The 17,569-nt window shown below is 42.7% G+C and overlaps 1 protein-coding gene across 1 annotated transcript in view; it reads left to right on the forward strand.

Moving 5' to 3' along the window:
* Positions 1 to 14,457, forward strand: part of LAMC1 (laminin subunit gamma 1) — a 153,386-nt gene extending 138,929 nt beyond the window's left edge. The window contains exons 19-28 of the mRNA XM_006269647.4: positions 3,463 to 3,668; positions 4,294 to 4,373; positions 4,865 to 5,002; positions 5,218 to 5,362; positions 7,508 to 7,657; positions 8,065 to 8,179; positions 8,712 to 8,911; positions 9,243 to 9,401; positions 10,092 to 10,191; positions 11,476 to 14,457. Of these exons, the coding sequence (XP_006269709.3) occupies positions 3,463 to 3,668; positions 4,294 to 4,373; positions 4,865 to 5,002; positions 5,218 to 5,362; positions 7,508 to 7,657; positions 8,065 to 8,179; positions 8,712 to 8,911; positions 9,243 to 9,401; positions 10,092 to 10,191; positions 11,476 to 11,732 (1,550 nt within the window). The 3' untranslated portion in view covers positions 11,733 to 14,457. The remainder of the gene's footprint in view (positions 1 to 3,462; positions 3,669 to 4,293; positions 4,374 to 4,864; positions 5,003 to 5,217; positions 5,363 to 7,507; positions 7,658 to 8,064; positions 8,180 to 8,711; positions 8,912 to 9,242; positions 9,402 to 10,091; positions 10,192 to 11,475) is intronic.
* Positions 14,458 to 17,569: the final 3,112 nt, after the last annotated feature.

Consider the following 17,569-nt stretch of genomic DNA (forward strand, 5'->3'; position numbering starts at 1 on the left):
AAAGAAAGCTACAGTGAAATAAGAGTGCCTTACCTTTAGAGCACCAGGTGGGTGAGTTTGTGGTGGCTCTTAGTTCTGGTAGGAGTTTATTTCATAATCTAAGACTATCTCCTGCACAGAGAGCTTTACTTTTGTGATGGAAAGTTCTTTTGTACCCGAGGAACAGTTGATACCCAAGGGCTTCATTCCAAAACATTGCTGTCTTTTAGAGTTTACTCTAGTGTTTTCTAATGACTGATAGATTCATGTCCAGGTGTATTTAACTAGCTTTGTCTACACATGGGGCAACAAAGGCCCATGTAAACGTAGCCCCCTCTCAGCATGGGATGGTCTCCTAGCAAGCAGTGAAGATAGCACCCACGAGCAATACTTTCTGCTATATGAGAACTTGGTGTCAGTGAGGAATCCAGGAACGCTTCTAATCTACAAATTGAATTGACGAAATGTGATGCTTCTTTCAAACACAAAGGAAAATGTACCATGGCTACAATTTGAGAGTGCTAAGCTCTTTCTTGTGGTTCAGTTTCAACCAGCAGCTATTTTGCATGAGCTCTTGTCAAAGCTGGCCTATCTTCGTGGTAGTAATGTCACATGTATAAATATAAGTCAGCACTTGAGTTCATGCTATTCAGGAAGCTTTCCTGAATTTTTTTTCAGTGAAATAAAATAAAAAACTCTGAGTACATGGTGCTGGGTGCTGTTTGGTGCTGTAGGCATGACACTACATAGTTTGCCACCTTGAATACCTCTGCAGGATCCAACATGGCAGCTTCTGTGGATACTGATATGAAGGTTCTTGACCAATAATACATCCACTCCATAAGAGTAGTTGTCTTTGGTACCAATGGTAGAAGACCAAAGGCTGAAAAAGCAGTTGGAAATAAAGTTTTGATCCCCTTCTCTGCCCTCTGCCCTTCTGGTTCACGGTGTCATCAAATCTAGAAGATTTGTGTCGGGGGGGGAAAGGACTGTTTCAGAGACCAGTAAACAAAATGGGAAGTTTATTTTAAAAGATTCAAACAAAAGTTAATTGAACAAGTTATGGCATGTGTTAGGAGGTCAGACAAGATTTTGAAGCTTGAAGGGATTGTCTGATCTTTTATGAATCAACAATGGAGGCAAATGTATAATAACAGTTCGCAAGATGTTTGGCTTATCTTGTGGATGGAGTGCCACTGTCCTTTAACAGGCTTTGGAAATTGATGGAGTCCTGTCACAGTCATGATCTCTGGGATTTTGGAGTTTATGCTGTGGGTTGAGGCATTTGAATGGTAGTGACTGGAGTGTACCATCCTTCATTTTTGACACCTAATCTGGGGTCAGGTTTAGAAAAAGGTTGGCTACATACGATGGACAACAGGTGCCCTATGAAAGTTCTAGGAAAGCCAGTGTAGACAATGAGGTTTTGGCCTTTCTCACCTACAGCTTTATTGACTTGTGTTGAAATCTCTCAAGGCAATAGCTCTGGGATAATGTCTTGCAATTGCCGACAAGATGGCAGCGACCTCCTTTACAAAAAAAGATTTAGATTGGACATTAGGAAGAACTTCTTCACAGTTAGAGTGGCCAGGGTCTGGAACGGGCTCCCAAGGGAGGTGGTGCTCTCCCCTACCCTGGGGGTCTTCAAGAGGAGGTTAGATGAGCATCTAGCTGGGGTCATCTAGACCCAGCACTCTTTCCTGCTTATGCAGGGGGTCAGACTTGATGATCTATTGAGGTCCCTTCTGACCCTAACATCTATGAAACTAGGTTTTAAACCCTTCTTAAAGTTTGATCATTCAGAAATCGAAATTAACTTAAGCCCAGGTTTTTGGTTTTGCTTTGTTTTGTTTTTACAGTGATTTGCACACGAGTAGTTCCACAGAGTTAACTGGGACTACATGACATGCATGCATAAATGACTTTGGTTAGTGTTGATATGATCAAGACTTGTTCACTACCTTCATTGTTCTTTAGTCCTGTATATTAAAAAAACATCATGTTTTTGTCTTCAGCTTTTTGTCACTCCTTTAAACTAAAGCAATAGGAATGAAGTCAGTCATGTTCCCTTTGAAGTCTCTTAAATTATTTTTGGTCTTATTTAAGGCTCTGATTCTAAAATGTCTTAGTATACTGAGTAAGTATTGGGATTTTTGCTCTCCCCACCATGCCTTTTATTTTCTTTAATACAAAAAAGAGAAATATCAAATTACATGCACAGAACCTCACCTGAATTTCTGACTATGGTGATGATTTGAACACATTGTGCACAATGCAGCATTTTCTACCTACAATTAAATACGTAGTTTCATAAACGTTCAATGTTCAAATTAAAACCTACCCATCATGTATCCTGGCCAAAGCAACATCGCTGTAAAAAAATTACCTCTTGTATTCTGTTTTATAATTGATTTTTTTTCAACCTCAGTGTATTGCTGTCAATTTAATTTCCTTCTACGCATAGAATAAACACTTAGGTTTAGTAAAGCTAAGGGTAGGTAGTAGGTTAACAAAACCCTAGTTAAGTTAACTTTTTCCTTCCCTACTATGCCTTGGTGTCCACAAGATCAACAACTGTTCCAAGAAGTCTAGCTGCATCTTAACTATACAACCCCCACAAAAGCCAAAACAGGTAGAAATGATGACTTTTATACATGGAAGAACTCACTTCTACCAGCACTGTATGCCCATCTCTGTGCCAGAGGGACTTCAGGATAGAGAAGTGACCAGACTGGTGAATCTGATAATATGTAGATCCACAGGTTGATACTCCTTCTTCCCATGGAGTAGAAATGCAAGCATCAGAGGCTGCTGCATTCTTGGATGTGACTAACTCTCCATTTCCCCAGGTTGGATTTCTTGTATGTGCTGGGGCACAAGAGCAGTGCACAGCTCACTATTTTGTTTGTGGACTGTTCATAGGATTTAATCACAATAGAATATATGAAACAAATGTTTTGCACACCATATGTAATCATTTGAAGTGCAGTTGTGCTGCCTTTTCAGTCCAGATCTTATGTTCAGAGTTCTGTTTTACCTCTGGCATGGGCATAGGCAACTGGTGGGGGTGGGGAGGCATGTGCCCCTCCCCGACAGGGCTGTCCATGCCTGCACCAGCTTCTGTGGGTGTTCACCAGCCCCGTCCCCACTGTTTATACCACCAGCGGCTTCTGCAGGTGGCCCCCCAGACTCAGGAGGCACCAGTCACCCATGTGCTTGGGCAATGTCCTCCCAGTGTCTGAAACCTAGCAGGAGCTTTAGCAGTTGATGACATCTTCATTCCTTGCTTTTTATGTACATTCTAATAATGACTTTGATCTTAAACTGATTTCCCATCTTATTAAAAGGTTTTGCCATTCCCTTTTCAACAAGGTATTTATTTACTAACATGTTACCAGTAGCAGGAAGTTCCTGCTTATTCCTCCAGCATCAGTGCCCAGTGTAATTAATTTTGCTTCCTCCAATTTATGTCACTTGTCTCAGATGTGGATCAAGATCTGATGGATCGTCTTAGACACATTAACAGCACTCTGGCAAGCCAGCTCGACAGATTACGGAACATCCAGAACACAGTGCGAGAAACAGATGGCCTTGCTAAGCAAGCCCGTGAACGAGTGCAGGATACTGAGGACCTGATTGAAATAGCTTCTAATATGCTAGAGAAGGCACAAATGGCAGTTGCCAATGTGGTGAGTCTTCTGTAAAGGTCAAATGGCCTGTTATGTGTCACTTCTTTCACTCCTGGCAGTATAATGCACTGTTTTCAGTTCCTGATTGCATTTCTCTTCCCAGCGCTAAGCCTGGGAGTTTAGTATCCTAGAGAGTCTCATGAATCCGGGGATATTTAATTTAAGAAGTGTCAAACTAAAAAAGAAAAAGTATTACTGATTTATAGGGAAATTTTCATGGATTGAGTATGGTATTTTAATAATTCACTTTTTTCTTTAATGTTGCTCGAAGCCTGTATATGTTTGTACATGGGGGGGGGTGGTATTTTTTTTGTCTTCCCTTGAATGCTGGTTTGCATATATTGCTGCATTCATAAAGAGCCCTCAGGGGCCTCTTTAGCTAACCTTAACTTTAGTTAACCCTACCCCCAGTCTCTCAGGCACTATAAATCAAATCTCAAAGGATTTCTTCTCAGGAAAAAAAAAACAAACAACCCATGCAAAGAACAAATGGGCAAACTAATGCTGGAAAAGTTAAAATAGGTCACATTTTACATATGCAGATTATGGCTATGAATATTTACAACTGTCAATGAATAAAAGATGAAAAAGCAGCTTCTGAAAATATATTTGATTTTGTTTTCAGTCCATTAGCCCAACAGAGACAAGCAGTGACTCTAACAACATGACTATCTTGGCAGGAGAGGCCCGTGAATTGGCTGAACGGTAAGACCTAGTATGCTAGGACATAGCACCGATGGGAGAACGCGCCACTCTTTTTTGCAGCAGCAGCGAGGACTGTATTGATTTGTTGGTTGGGAAATAGTAGACTAAATGTAGTTTGATTGAAAAATTGCTTTCCCTCCCCCAATATGAAGTTGCTGCTGTTCATTAACACCAGTGGTGTATTGTGTTATGGAGTACGCAGATGTCTGGGCTGCACATCTGTATTGAAGAGGAGGGCAGCCTCTGGTATACAATCACAGTGCTGCAGGAGTGCAGACTCTTAGCAGGACCCTTCAGCTGCCATTGTAGATTCACTTGACATGTCTTTGTTTGCAGAGAGACCATTTAAAGCAGTACCTCTTTGCAAATGCCCTAATCATGTGGGGCTGGAAGGGGAAAGCGAGCAAGATAAGAATAAAAATGTTGAATCCAGAATAGGAAGCTTCTGGTTGCTAATTTTAATGGAATTATTTTTCCCTTCTAATGTTCAGACACAAGCAAGAAGCTGATGAGATTGTGCGTGTAGCCAAGGCAGCAAATGATACATCAACAGAGGCATATCAACTGCTGTTGAAAACGCTGGCTGGAGGGAACCAAACAGCAAAAGATATTGATGAGCTTAACAGGAAGTGAGTCAGTAATGGAGAGCAGTCTGCTGTCCATTGGGTTGTAGTAGTACAAAGGTTCTTAAACTAACTTGTCATGTCTAAACTTATTTTGGAGAAGAACTTACTTTTAACCATTGGGTTTCATGCAAGTTCTCTTTTTCAACCAAGTCATTTTTCTCTTCAGCTGGTTAGTCAGGAAAAGAAAATCAAGGTTAATTGGATTCTTTGTCTTTTAGGTATAATCAGGCAAAGAACATTTCCCGAGACCTTGAAAAACAGGCCAATAAAGTTCTGGCAGAGGCAGAGGAAGCTGGGAATAAGGCCCTTCAGATCTATGCTAATCTCACCAGTCTACCTGCGGTGGATTCCAGGGGTCTAGAGGTATTTGAGTCAAGCAACACACGCAGTGGGCACATCTACACATGCACTTTATTGCACAGTAAAGCATCACCATCTACACATGTGCCACTGTTAGCACACCCTGGGAAATTATGCAATAATGCACCCATGCAATTTTGCACATAAAAGGCATGACCACACATTACACAATTTAGCATAATTTAACTGCGGTGGACTCTGTGCCTCTACCTCCCATGATTTGGTGTCACAGAGCCGCATGACTGGACAGATGTAAGTGCGGAGGGGAGCTCTTGCCTCTAGGAGTGGGGGGTGGGCATGGGATTTGTGGGTGGGCAGGGGTGTGTGTGTGGGTGGGTGTAGGGTTTGTCAGTAGGTATGGGCCATGCCCCATCAGGCCAGCCCAGCCAGCTCAGTGCTTCCATGTGGGGCTTTCAGTACTTTGGTGAGAAACCACATGTGGAAGCACAGAGCCAGCCCTGCTTTATGGCGCCCAACTCTGTGCATCCGTATGAGGCTTCCCACTGGAGTGTTGGAAGCCCTACGTGGAGGGCTGGTCTGGCCTGGGAGCTGCACACCATCAGGCCAGTTAGGAAGCCGCATCTGGAGGCACAGAATCAAACACCATCAGGACTGGGTGGGCTCCTGCTTGCCTCCACATACGGCTTCCTCCTGGAGTGCTGGAAGCTGCATGTGGAGGCATAGAACCCGCCTGGCCCAATGGTGCACAGCTCCTAGTCTACATGCCATCGGGCCAGGCCAGCCAGCTCCATGCCGCCATGTGGGGCTTCCAGGACTCTAGCAGGAAGCTGTGCAAGGAGGTACGGAGTCCGCCCAGCCTGAAGGCATGCAGCTCCTACCTGCAGTGCCACAAGCCCCATTTGCTGGCACAGAGCCAGCCCGGTCTGGCTTTAAGGCATGTGCCATCAGGCCAGGTCAACTCCATGCCAGCACATTTAGGCCCTGGGACTCAGCCAGAGGTGCATGCTGCCATGGGCTCTGCCTGCTGCAGCCATGAGCACCCCAAGGGCCCACTGCCTGCTGCTGCTGAGCTGGCAGTGGTTGGGCCTGTGCACCATGGGGGAGAGGGGAGTGTATAGTATGGGGACCCACACCCACCTACAGACTCCCCACACACACCCACACCCTTTCACAATCCCCTCACAAACCTCACACACTCCCATACCTACACCCCTTCATAATCCCCCACAAACTCCACATCTGCCAACAAATCACACACACACACACACACACACACACACACACACACACACACCCCTTCACAACCCCCACACATACTGTCATACCCACACCCCTTCATAATCCCCCCTACAAGCTGCACTTCACCATACCCACAAGCCTCACACACACCCACACCCCTTCACAGCCCACCCACACCCATCCACAAACCCCACACATACACCCCCCAACACCTTCACAAATCCCACCCTACACACACCCCATCCCCAACCGTACAAAGTACTTACATATAATGCTAAAGGAGGTTTGAAAAGTGCTATATTTAGTTTAATTTGTTAACAAAATTAAAAAGGTAATTCATTTTGCATAATTTTGAATTTTTCTGTACATAATTCCCTGGAGTGTATATTAGGGCACAGTAGATTAATTAAGGTGGCAAGCCTTACTCAGTGTAATAATAAATTGCTGATGCCTTGTTTAATGCTTTGCTAACACCTCTGTGCTTCAGAAAAATGCTATGGGGTCTCTGTCTACTTAAGACCTTAGTATTTTGACACTCCTGAAAGACTGACATGTAGAGAATTATAGTTTCCTATTTGTCCTAGTCAGTCTTTTTGCTATACATAAACATTTCTAGGTGTATAAGTATTTCAAGCCCAGTGCTGAGCCCATTAAGCTGTTTCCCCTCCTACAGCCACCGTACTAAAGTTAGCTTGAAGCTCTTTCATATGGACTCTTCCTATCTTTGGCTTATATCACACTCAGTACAGGGTGACACTGATCCCATTCTGATCATCAAACTGTAGTACAAATTGGCAAAAAGAGTAGTAGTGAAATGCTAGTAATTCTACTGCAACATCTGCCTGCTTTCATGCTCAAGAAAGCACACAGGGTTTCTTGTCTCCCTGTTTCATAGGTTTTATTAAGTTCACAGAGCTGTGTTTTTGTTTTTTTTATTTTCACATGCAGAATGAGGCAAATAAGATCAAGAAGGAAGCAGAGGAGCTGGATCAGCTAATTGACAGGAAGTTGAAGGACTATGAAGATTTGAGAGAGGATATGAAAGGGAAGGAACTGGAAGTGAAGAACCTCTTAGAGAAAGGAAAAACTGAGCAACAGGTAAGTTCAGTTATTGAGTGTAGGCTCTTGTGTCTAGAAACAACTCTGAGGAAAAAACTTCCTGACCCAGAACCTAGAGCTTTAGCTGTGGTATTTGGTCATTGGCATTGAGGTGAGAAGGGCCTAAAGAACAGGTTCTGGTGGCTGGTTGCATAGAATGGTCTTCAGAAACTTCTGTACTGGCAAAGTTCATGCAGGAAAGCAAGGAACTGTCACCTTCTGTGGTGTGGGTAACACCTCTCTTATTGCATTGCACCTCAGTTATATTAAATGGCTGCAGTCATTAGCAACGAACACCATTTGGTATTGGGCTGGTATTTGCTGGGCTACCCCAGTGCTCCATTTTTTAACATGGCTTATTCTCTAGAGGGGCTGAAAATATACTTACCCATATTATATCTCTTTAGACTGCAGACCAGCTCTTGGCCCGAGCAGATGCTGCCAAAGCTCTGGCTGAAGAAGCTGCCAAGAAGGGCAATAACACGCTACAAGAGGCCAACAACATTCTCAGCAACCTGAGAGGTATGAGAATGGACAGCTAGGGAGAGTGAATGGCTTGAATAACAATAGAGTTAAATAGTTTAAAGTATTTGCCCAAAGATTTAATTCAGTAAAATAATTTTTAGTAACCATAAAGCTATCTTGCTGGACTCCCCTTTCTGTGCATCATCACAGTGCATTCTGTATATGGAGCCTTACACCTTTCTGCTCAACAGTAATTGTGATTAGCATACAGTGGCAAGCAGTGTTTGAAGGCTTAAAGCATTACTGATCCTAGAAGGGAGAAAACCAGTAATAAACCTTGTGGGATTCATGTATCCTGATGTGAATATTGTCGTGGCAGCCTGTGGACCAAGTCAGTCCCTGGTAAATACCTTTAATATTGTTAGGGTCTGTCTCTCCGGTAACAGAAACCATGAGTTTCCTTTTTCTCCCTCCAATTTTAAAGTAACATAGACTAAGTTGCTTGACTTTTGGATACTTATCAGGCCAAACAAACTCCACCAGGTCTTTTCTAGAACAGGAAACAAAACAGTGTTTTCATCTTTATCAGATTTTGATAAGCGTGTGAACGATAACAAGACAGCAGCTGAGGAGGCATTGAAAAAGATTCCTGCCATTACCCAGACCATTGCTGAAGCCAACAATAAGACACGGCAAGCAGAGCTAGCACTTGGCAATGCTGCTGCTGATGCCAGGGAAGCCAAGAACAAAGCTGATGATGCTGAGAAAATTGCTAATTCTGTCCAGAAGGTGAGTCCTTAAAAAGGGCTCCTGAATCAGTCTTCTTGAAGCTTGTTCCACAGTTTCTTATTGAGAATATGTGCTCTCTGACATACTGAGATGTGTTAAACCCATATAAAACTGTCATGGCTTTTGTACCCACCCTACTGTGTGCCATCAGAGAGTGTTCTAAATGTGTGTAAATATACTTCAGAATTGTTTGCTGCAGCATATATCCCATCAAGGGATGTCACATGCCATGGAAAAACTTAGTTTGGCATCTTACGGGAGAAAGTAGAAAAATTTTTGTGTTTCCTGTGTGAACCACCCTTTTAGAAACCCTGCTTTATATTGATCTTAGAATGCTGCCAGCACAAAATCTGATGCCGACAAGACTTTCTCTGATGTGACAGAATTGGCCAGAGAAGTAGATGACATGATGAAACAGCTTCAAGATGCAGAGAAAGAGCTGAAGAGGAAGCAGGAAGATGCCAACCAGGATATGATGATGGCAGGGATGGTGAGTTGTTATTCTGGGAGGTGGATGCAAAGGTTGGCACAGTGGGATGGAGAGAATCTAGATTTCAGCCTTAATAAGAGTGAATTTATTGGCCCTGATATTCTTGGATTTTATCTGCAGCCCCATTGCAGATACAGTATTAGGTTTGGGTCTCAAGTCCAGTTAGTTATTTTCTCTAAATTTTAAAAAGGGTTGAAAAAAGTTAAAATTAAATACGCCCAGTAACCTTAACTGTAGCAGCTTTGCTATATAACTTTACCATCTGGGAGGCAATTTTCTATAACCTAAAATTTACCCTGTCTTCAAATGAAAGACTGATCGCATTCTAATAGACTCTGTTCTTTGACATTTTCCATCAGAATCCTCCTCAGTTACAGATTTTTTTTTTTATCATTGGAGACTGGTAATTTGTGTTTTGTCCAGCTCTCTCTCTCTGCTCACACATTAGAGCTGTGATACAGATCTAAAACAAAAACCATGGAAGAAAACTGGGTGTTGGGCTTATTACACTAAAGAGAGAAGCCAGGGATGGAATAGTGTTGTAGGGGCATGAAATTAGCTCTTTGGGTTGTCCTTCGTCAAATTCTATGTTCTGAGTAGGGACACTGTGCTGAGGTAGCGGCAAATAAATTAGAATTATGACTGCTGTAGCATTATTGCATGGAGTCATACCTTTTTTCCCCCCTAAAGGCTTCACAGGCTGCCCAAGAGGCAGAGGACAATGCAAGAAAAGCAAAGAACTCTGTGAATAACCTGCTTACCATCATTAATGAACTTCTGGATCAACTAGGTATGTATTTACTGCTCATCTGTCCCCACTTCCAGAAGCATTCTACTCACTTTGTGTGTTTTTGTTCTTCAGAACGTGGTGTTGCCTGACTGATGCTAGGAAGCACAATTTCTCTAGGTGACCTGTTGCAGTGCTTGACCACCCTCATAATCAGAAAGTTCCTTCTAATGTCTGACGTATGAACAGAGTGTTTTTGGGTTCAAGTTTAAAGTAAAATGAAGCTGTGAGGCGGCTTTCTTTTGAAGCAGTCATCAGCAGCGTTCTTAGTTGGTAGGCCAGAATAACCCAGCTCAGATCTGATGTAGGCTGGTATTAGCGCTAAGCCACCAGCACCACCGCTGCTGCTGCTGCTTTCCCCTCACTGTCTGGCCACAGGTTTGGGCAAAAGATCCCCACTGCTGAGCTGGGACACAGGCAAGCCACTGCTGCCAAAGTCCCTTACTGAGAATATCACCAAAGCCATCCAACACCCTGGGTTGAATCTGCTGGTTGTAGATTGCCAAACCCTGTTCAAAACATAATATGACTTCATTTATTTTTTTAAGCAAAGTTTTGGGGTTTGGGTGGGTGGGGTTTTTTTTCTGTCTTATAGAACTCTGTCCTTCCAGGCACTGTCCGTGACAGGTTATTGGAAGAATGTTTATTCAAAATAATTGCTGTGCATTTTAAAATTCAAGTTCAGTTGCATCCCAAAACTTGAACAATATTTAGTAAATTCCTACATGGTGAGATAAGCATTGTGTATTTAGTAGAAGAAAATCAACTGTTTAATAGACAGCTGTAATTCATTCATGTTGATTTGAATAGCCTGATAAGTTATAAAAGCAGAGTTTGTCAAGAACCCCCAAAATGAAATTTATGGCCTTTCATTATTATATTATGTTTAAAAAGCCTTAATTGAAAATAAGTAAAAAAATGGCTGAGGATCTGGCCTGAAATGTATACTTCAACTCAGGAAGTACAGACTAGATGATATATCTTTGATTTTCATTTTTGTGGATAACAGCTCAGCAGGAGTGTTTCATTTACAAATGTAGTGGAACCCATTTAAGCTGCAATTCAACTCTGTGAAGTCCACATCTTCTCTGTTTCATTGAATTGCAGCCGGCAGTGGACAGTTCCGTTAGTGATACTGCTCTGTGGGAAAAAAAATACTTCGCTGTGACAGTATTTCCACTATATCAATCTATAATTGTTTTATAGTATGTATGAAATGTCTTGAGAGTAGGCAGTAGCTTGGTGAAGTGCGTTTAGTGGAATTCACTATGTTTCTTCTTTTACCAGGACAACTGGACACAGTGGACTTGAATAAACTGAATGAGATTGAGGGTACACTGAACAGTGCCAAAGATCAGATGAAAGATAGTGAGCTTGACCGAAAAGTGTCTTTCCTGGAGAAGGAAGCCAGGAAGCAAGACGATGCCATTCAGGCTTACAACAGGGACATTGAAGAAATCCTGAAAGACATTAACAACCTGGAAGACATTAAGAAGACATTGCCATCTGGTTGTTTCAACACCCCGTCCATTGAAAAACCCTAAGGGTCTGCTGGGGGTGGGGGGAGATTTCCCCCCAGTGACTGGTGGAGCAGTTGTTTGGCTATGGAGTGCCTTAACATACAAATTACCTTCTTCAACTCCCCGACTCTCTGCTGCTCGCAGTTGCTGTTTTCTTTCCAAGTTAGGAAAAGTTGCGAAGTTTTAAAGAGAAGCAAATTAAAATATCCATCTTCGGGCATCAAAGGGTTTTTTTTATAAATTCTGTCTTCCTGAACACTCCACCCTCACCTCTGTCTTTCTCATTCCCCTTTGATTTGCACAAGGATGTGAAATGTTCAGGACTGTTTGTACAGTGGTTCAGAAATAACCATGTGAACTGGGGTACAGTAAGGCAAAATTAGCTCTTGCTTCTCTCCTCTTCTTCCACTCCCCCCACAACCACTGGAGCCTCCTCAGTCCCAGAGCTCTGTTTCTATGAAGGAAGGGGTTGGCTACCAAAGTATTATTGTAACGGCCAGTATAGCTGCACTCAAAGAACATTAATCTCCTTCCCCAAGTTCTAATTGTGTTTTTAAAAAATCCTGCAAAAATTAGTGGCCAATCAAAAATTTTGGTAGCCATCTGCCAAACTTTTTAGCATCTTTCCTGAGTGCAATATATCCCTCTGCTGAGAAAGATAGTATTTGAGTAGAGCTTTTGTGAGGGAAAGGAGGTGGAGTGGTGAGAGGTCTTCACAACACTGCTGTTAGCCTTCAAAGCAGAAATGTTGTCTCAAGTCTGTGAACAGCTGCCTAGTCTAATTTTCCAGGTCAGGAAGCCTGCAAATGATCAGCTCTGTTCTCATCAGTAAATGTCACTAAGGAATTTCCAGAGGACCATTCCAGGGATAGAATGATTAATGGAGACAGGACTTTAAGAATTAAAAAAACCCAAACCTAATAAGATCTTTTTGAAGAAGAATACAGCCATCCAAAGAACTGCTACCAGTGGGTCTGTCTGAACTTGAAGTTAATATCTGCAGATGGAAAACCGGCTTTAAAGACAGGGATACAGGGGGTAGTCTCCTCAACTTCTGTCTGTGAGGGAATGGGGTTTTTTCACTACAGTTTCATGATTGCCTTTGTTAGCTGTTTATCTGATCAAGAGCCAAAACTCACACTTTGCCTCATTTTCTTGCTGATCCTCCAGTCTTCCTAAAACACTGCAGCACAAATTGTTCAGGCCAACCTCTGGTGGCAATTACCCTGCACTCACAGTATTTCATGTAGCTGCCACTGCCACCTCTTTAGACCTTCTGTCCAAGTTGATGACTCCACTCCCTCCTGGTTTACTTTCCGCATAGGATTGAGAAAGGGGAGGGGGATCTTTCACTCCTCTCTTCCTCCTTCATCTGAGGAAGTAGCAGCCTCTGCAGTTTTTCTTACTAGCTCAGTCTGATGTTCCCCCCACCCCTTCTTGAGATCCATATATATCTATCCTTAAACACTATGCAACTTTGTACGTTTGCGTAGCGGGGAAGAAATTATCTGACACACACTGGTGCTATTAATTATTTCAAATTTATATTTTTGTGTGAATGTGGTTTTTTTTGTTGTTTTGTGTTTGTTTGTTTATCATGATTATAGAGTGAGGAAGTCTATCTTTTTGTGTGTGTGTGTGTAAATATACTCAGCCCTATCTCCAGAGTGGCACCGTCTGTTCCTTTACCTGCTTCCTTTTATCCATCACAGCACATGCACCATATAGCTCTTCCATTTATTATTCCTTCAGGGTTAGGTATTTCTTTGGCTCAGGCTCCTACTCTTTTTCCCTCCTCCACATTTGCAGTATCTATATCCTGTGGTATTAACACAAACCTGTTTGCCTGTATATGCAGTCCGGTGATGGGACATGTCGACCTCCCTTCAAAAGCCAGCACCAGATGTCCAAAGTATTCTGAAGTGTGTAGTTCATAGGAACTAGTTATGTTCTATCTCTGACTTTTGGGAAGGATGTCATGCTGATTTTTGGATGGCTGTGGGTTTACATCTGGACATCTGGAAGGCGTAGCACTATTTCCAACCCAAGTAAAGGGTGTGAGGGCTGCAACTGTGACCTTTCTGCATAATACGCCCTTTTGTGAGAAATGAGAATTCAGTGTGAGGCTCAATTACAGCATTGGGGTTGTGCTGCCAGGCAGGAGAAAGTGATTCCCACCAGCCTGTAGTATACTAAACAACAGCGTTGGAGGAGGGTCGCCTTGCCCATCACACTTGTGGAACTCTCACATCAATATTTCTGCTGGCTGCTCTGGTCACGTGGGTGTATCCTAACCATGTTTCCTCTGTGCCAAGGCTAGGGAAAGAACAGGCACAAAGATGCATGCACCTCCTGGCTGACCTCAGGCCTAAGGTTTCCTGCTTTTCCCTTTGTCTTAAGCATTTTTTTAACAAAATTTTTATTTTTAAATAAAAGATCTTTATAAACAATTTCTTAATACACTACTGCGTTATGGCCATTATTGCATCGTATAGGTCCAGTTATTTCTTTGAGTAATGTGATGACAAGACGGCTGCTGGTAGAATGCTGGGTGTCACAGGGAACCCATGGCAGTTCCCTCCTCATTTTATTCCCAACTGTGGCCCCCTCAGTATGTGCCTTCACTTCAGCTTTTGCCTTATGTGGTCTTACTGTCTGGGGCGGTGAACAAAATGCAACACTTGCAGTTTTTTATGTATAAAACAGTATTTCTTATTTATAATAAAGTCTGAATATTTGTAACCCCTTATACCAGGGTTTTCTTTGAGTGTTGCTTTATTTGGCAGGGCATGAAAAATTACTTGGTTGTAAGGTTTGCCTCTTGGTGACTAAGGAACCAATGCCATGATGGTTACAGTCCCCTTCTTCTGGAATTATTTGGGTTGACGTTTGGAGAGAGAGGTCTCAACTTACATCCTTCTCTTGGGATTTAGGAAAGCAAGGTAAGAAATATGCAAAAAGAGTCCCACCATTTCTCTAGGAGGCGACAGACTAATACCAGCTTTCTTGGAGAGTTAATAGACAATAGTTGCCTGTTCAGTTATACTGTCTGCCTTCAGTGGCTCCCTGCCTTGTTTAATATTGGTAAAATCAATACTGTTAATTTGGATTTCACCACCTTTCTAATTGGAGGTTGAGTTCTTGGATCTCAAGGTACCTTTCTAATGTGAAATGTCTAGCTTTGCTGCTGCTACTCTTTCCCTTCCTCCTCCTCAATTTATGTGCTAACATAGCCTGATGCCCATATAAGGGTCATGAAGGAAGACTATTTTTAAGGATATGTCCTTTTTTTTCAACACAGAACAGTGAAAATACTTTCTTTGCTATTAAGTGCGTCTGAACAAAGACTATAAGTAAAAAATACTTCAACGAATTGCAAAAGGTTACTGTAGTAATGTTTTTGCACTGGGTCCATTAAGAAGCTTTAGTTTCTTTGACTATAAGCTAAGGCGCTATGTTGTTGTTTTTCTTTGTACTTTGAAAATAGGTATATATGGTGTTAGCTGACTTGGTTATTAAGCTTATAGAAGGATTGCATATGCTGAAGGTAAAATGTATTCTGCCTTGCTTAAACTGATGGAAGAAGAAATGGCTCTGTACTGAATCTTCTGAGTAAAAAATGGAATTTAGTATCCACATTTAAGCTTTGTGTTATAAGAAAACCCAATGAGCTTGGCATTCCCAGGACTGTTCCAGTGGACTTCCCTCCCTCACCATGAACTTCAGCTATGCAAAGGAAACCTGTGTTCTGTCTTCTCACTTTCTCATTTTATTACTAACTTGCTTGTAGTTTGGGTCAGAAGGGACATATAATCGTCTGGTATAACGTACCGTATAACACAGAGCACAAAACATCATCCAGCAATCCAAATCAAATCTTCCAGCTACTGGTTAGTGCACTACATTGCATCTTTTACCGAGACATCCTGTGACAAGAATCTGCCACAATCTCTTGGTAAGTTGTTTTCAAGAGTTAATTACCTTTATTGTTTGAATTGTGTTGAGCTTCACACTTGCTGTTAGAATTTGCTAATGCCTTAATTCCTAGACCTCATCCAGACCAGGATTTAATTGCGATACCAGTGTGTATTATCTAAAGGGCTAACAAATGCATTTTTAAAGTCTAATGTAGATGAGGCATCCTGCCTTCAAAGGTAGAGTTGAACAGGTTAAGTTTCCTGCCATGGCTCTACTTGACTTCTAAAGCTGTGTTAGTGTGTGCTAACTAACTTCATGCCCTGAAAGCCTAACCTCAAGATGTGGGTCCAAAATCTGCTAGAAAAAGGATGGCCAACCTGCAGCATGGGTGCCACAAGTGGCATGGGCAGTTTCTGTGTGGGCATGCAGAAGATTGGTGAAGGAACCAGCAGTATGGTGGCAGATAGGGCAAGCAGCATGGGGAAGGAAGCAGAAAGCAGAGCAGCAGATCAGGCAGGGGAAGGGAATTGGAATGCCACTTGGGGAGAGTGCAGGGCTAATTTGTGGCGCACCTGCCAACCAGGTTTGCCCCCACTCTGTTAGAGAAATTACTCTCAAATGACTTTTGTTTACTGTTTAGAAGCACAAGTTCAGTCAAGAATGAGGAGAGGCTAGCACGGATCACTCTTGCAAAATATGCTGGTTTGCAGACATGGTTGTTTATGAGCAAACATGCAGTAAAGTCTGTCTGTGGTTGTAGTTGATTACAAGTAATCATGATTGTATACCACTACTTATAAACATGATCATATACCACTACAAGTAATGGCTTATGATCAGAGGCTTGTCCTGGCAACAGTGCTGATCTTGCATGGACCATTCATCTGAAGACAGTGTCTGCTTTCTGTGTATTCCAGATGCTGAGAATAAGAAATGTGTCTATCCTCTTTTCAATGTCCAGACTGCAGGAGAAAGGGCCAGGTCCTCGGCTCGCATAATTATGCTGAGCTCCACTAGCTGTCACAACGCGATGCCAGTCTGCCACAGAAGAGAATCTGTCCCAAGTGTCTGACCTGTCACTTGCAGAAAGACTTTCCTGAGGATCTTGTTTAGGTCTCCACATGGGAGGGTGTAGTTACTTCCCTTTTATGCCTTAGAGCAGGGGTTGGCAACGTTTTTGGGCAGTGCGCCAAAAACACCTGCGACTTCAACTTGTAAGATGTTGGCATGCCGGGAATGGATGACAGGGGAACCATGAAGGGTCTGATCCTTGTGTTCTGGCAGTGCAGCCCTGGCCCCTTCCCCACCTCCCACCCCAGATGCATGTGCCAAGCAAAATGCATTTGCATGTTGCATTCTGGCACCCATGCAGAGGATTGCCTTACACCTGCCTTAGAGCAATAATTCAATAACACTTTCTTAATATTGGCAAGGTGGTGGTTCCTCAGTGTTCCCTACATAGTTTGGGCTGTTTTGTGACTTCCTTCCTTTTCGTATCCTTGTCCTTGTGACAAGGTATTTAGCAGAATTTGCAGAACCACTGGAATCTGACATGGCCGTGCTGTGAGCGGTTCTGCTGTGGCCTCAAACTTGTGACCTTCTGGGCTGTTGACCATGTGGTTGACTAAACTGGCTTAATCCTGAGGATTTTCCACCATTCTGTCACTTGCATACCAGTCAGCTCCTTCCAGTAGAGAGAGAATACTGTCTGACTTTATATTGACAGCATTTCTGTCAATCTCATCACAACCTGAAGGAAGTAGTTTTTACAATATTCGCACGGTTTTGTCTGGCAGCCTCCCGCCTCCCCTAGAAAATCAATAACCTATTTCATTTGATAGTCTTTGCCAAAAGCCCTGAGAATATGGTGTACAACTCTTACAGGTCTATGGTCTTTCTAGGCAAAAACTGTGATGGTCTATTCACAAAATACTGCAGGGGTG

Source organism: Alligator mississippiensis, chromosome 5 (genome assembly GCF_030867095.1).
Source record: "Alligator mississippiensis isolate rAllMis1 chromosome 5, rAllMis1, whole genome shotgun sequence".
Taxonomy (NCBI): domain Eukaryota; kingdom Metazoa; phylum Chordata; order Crocodylia; family Alligatoridae; genus Alligator; species Alligator mississippiensis.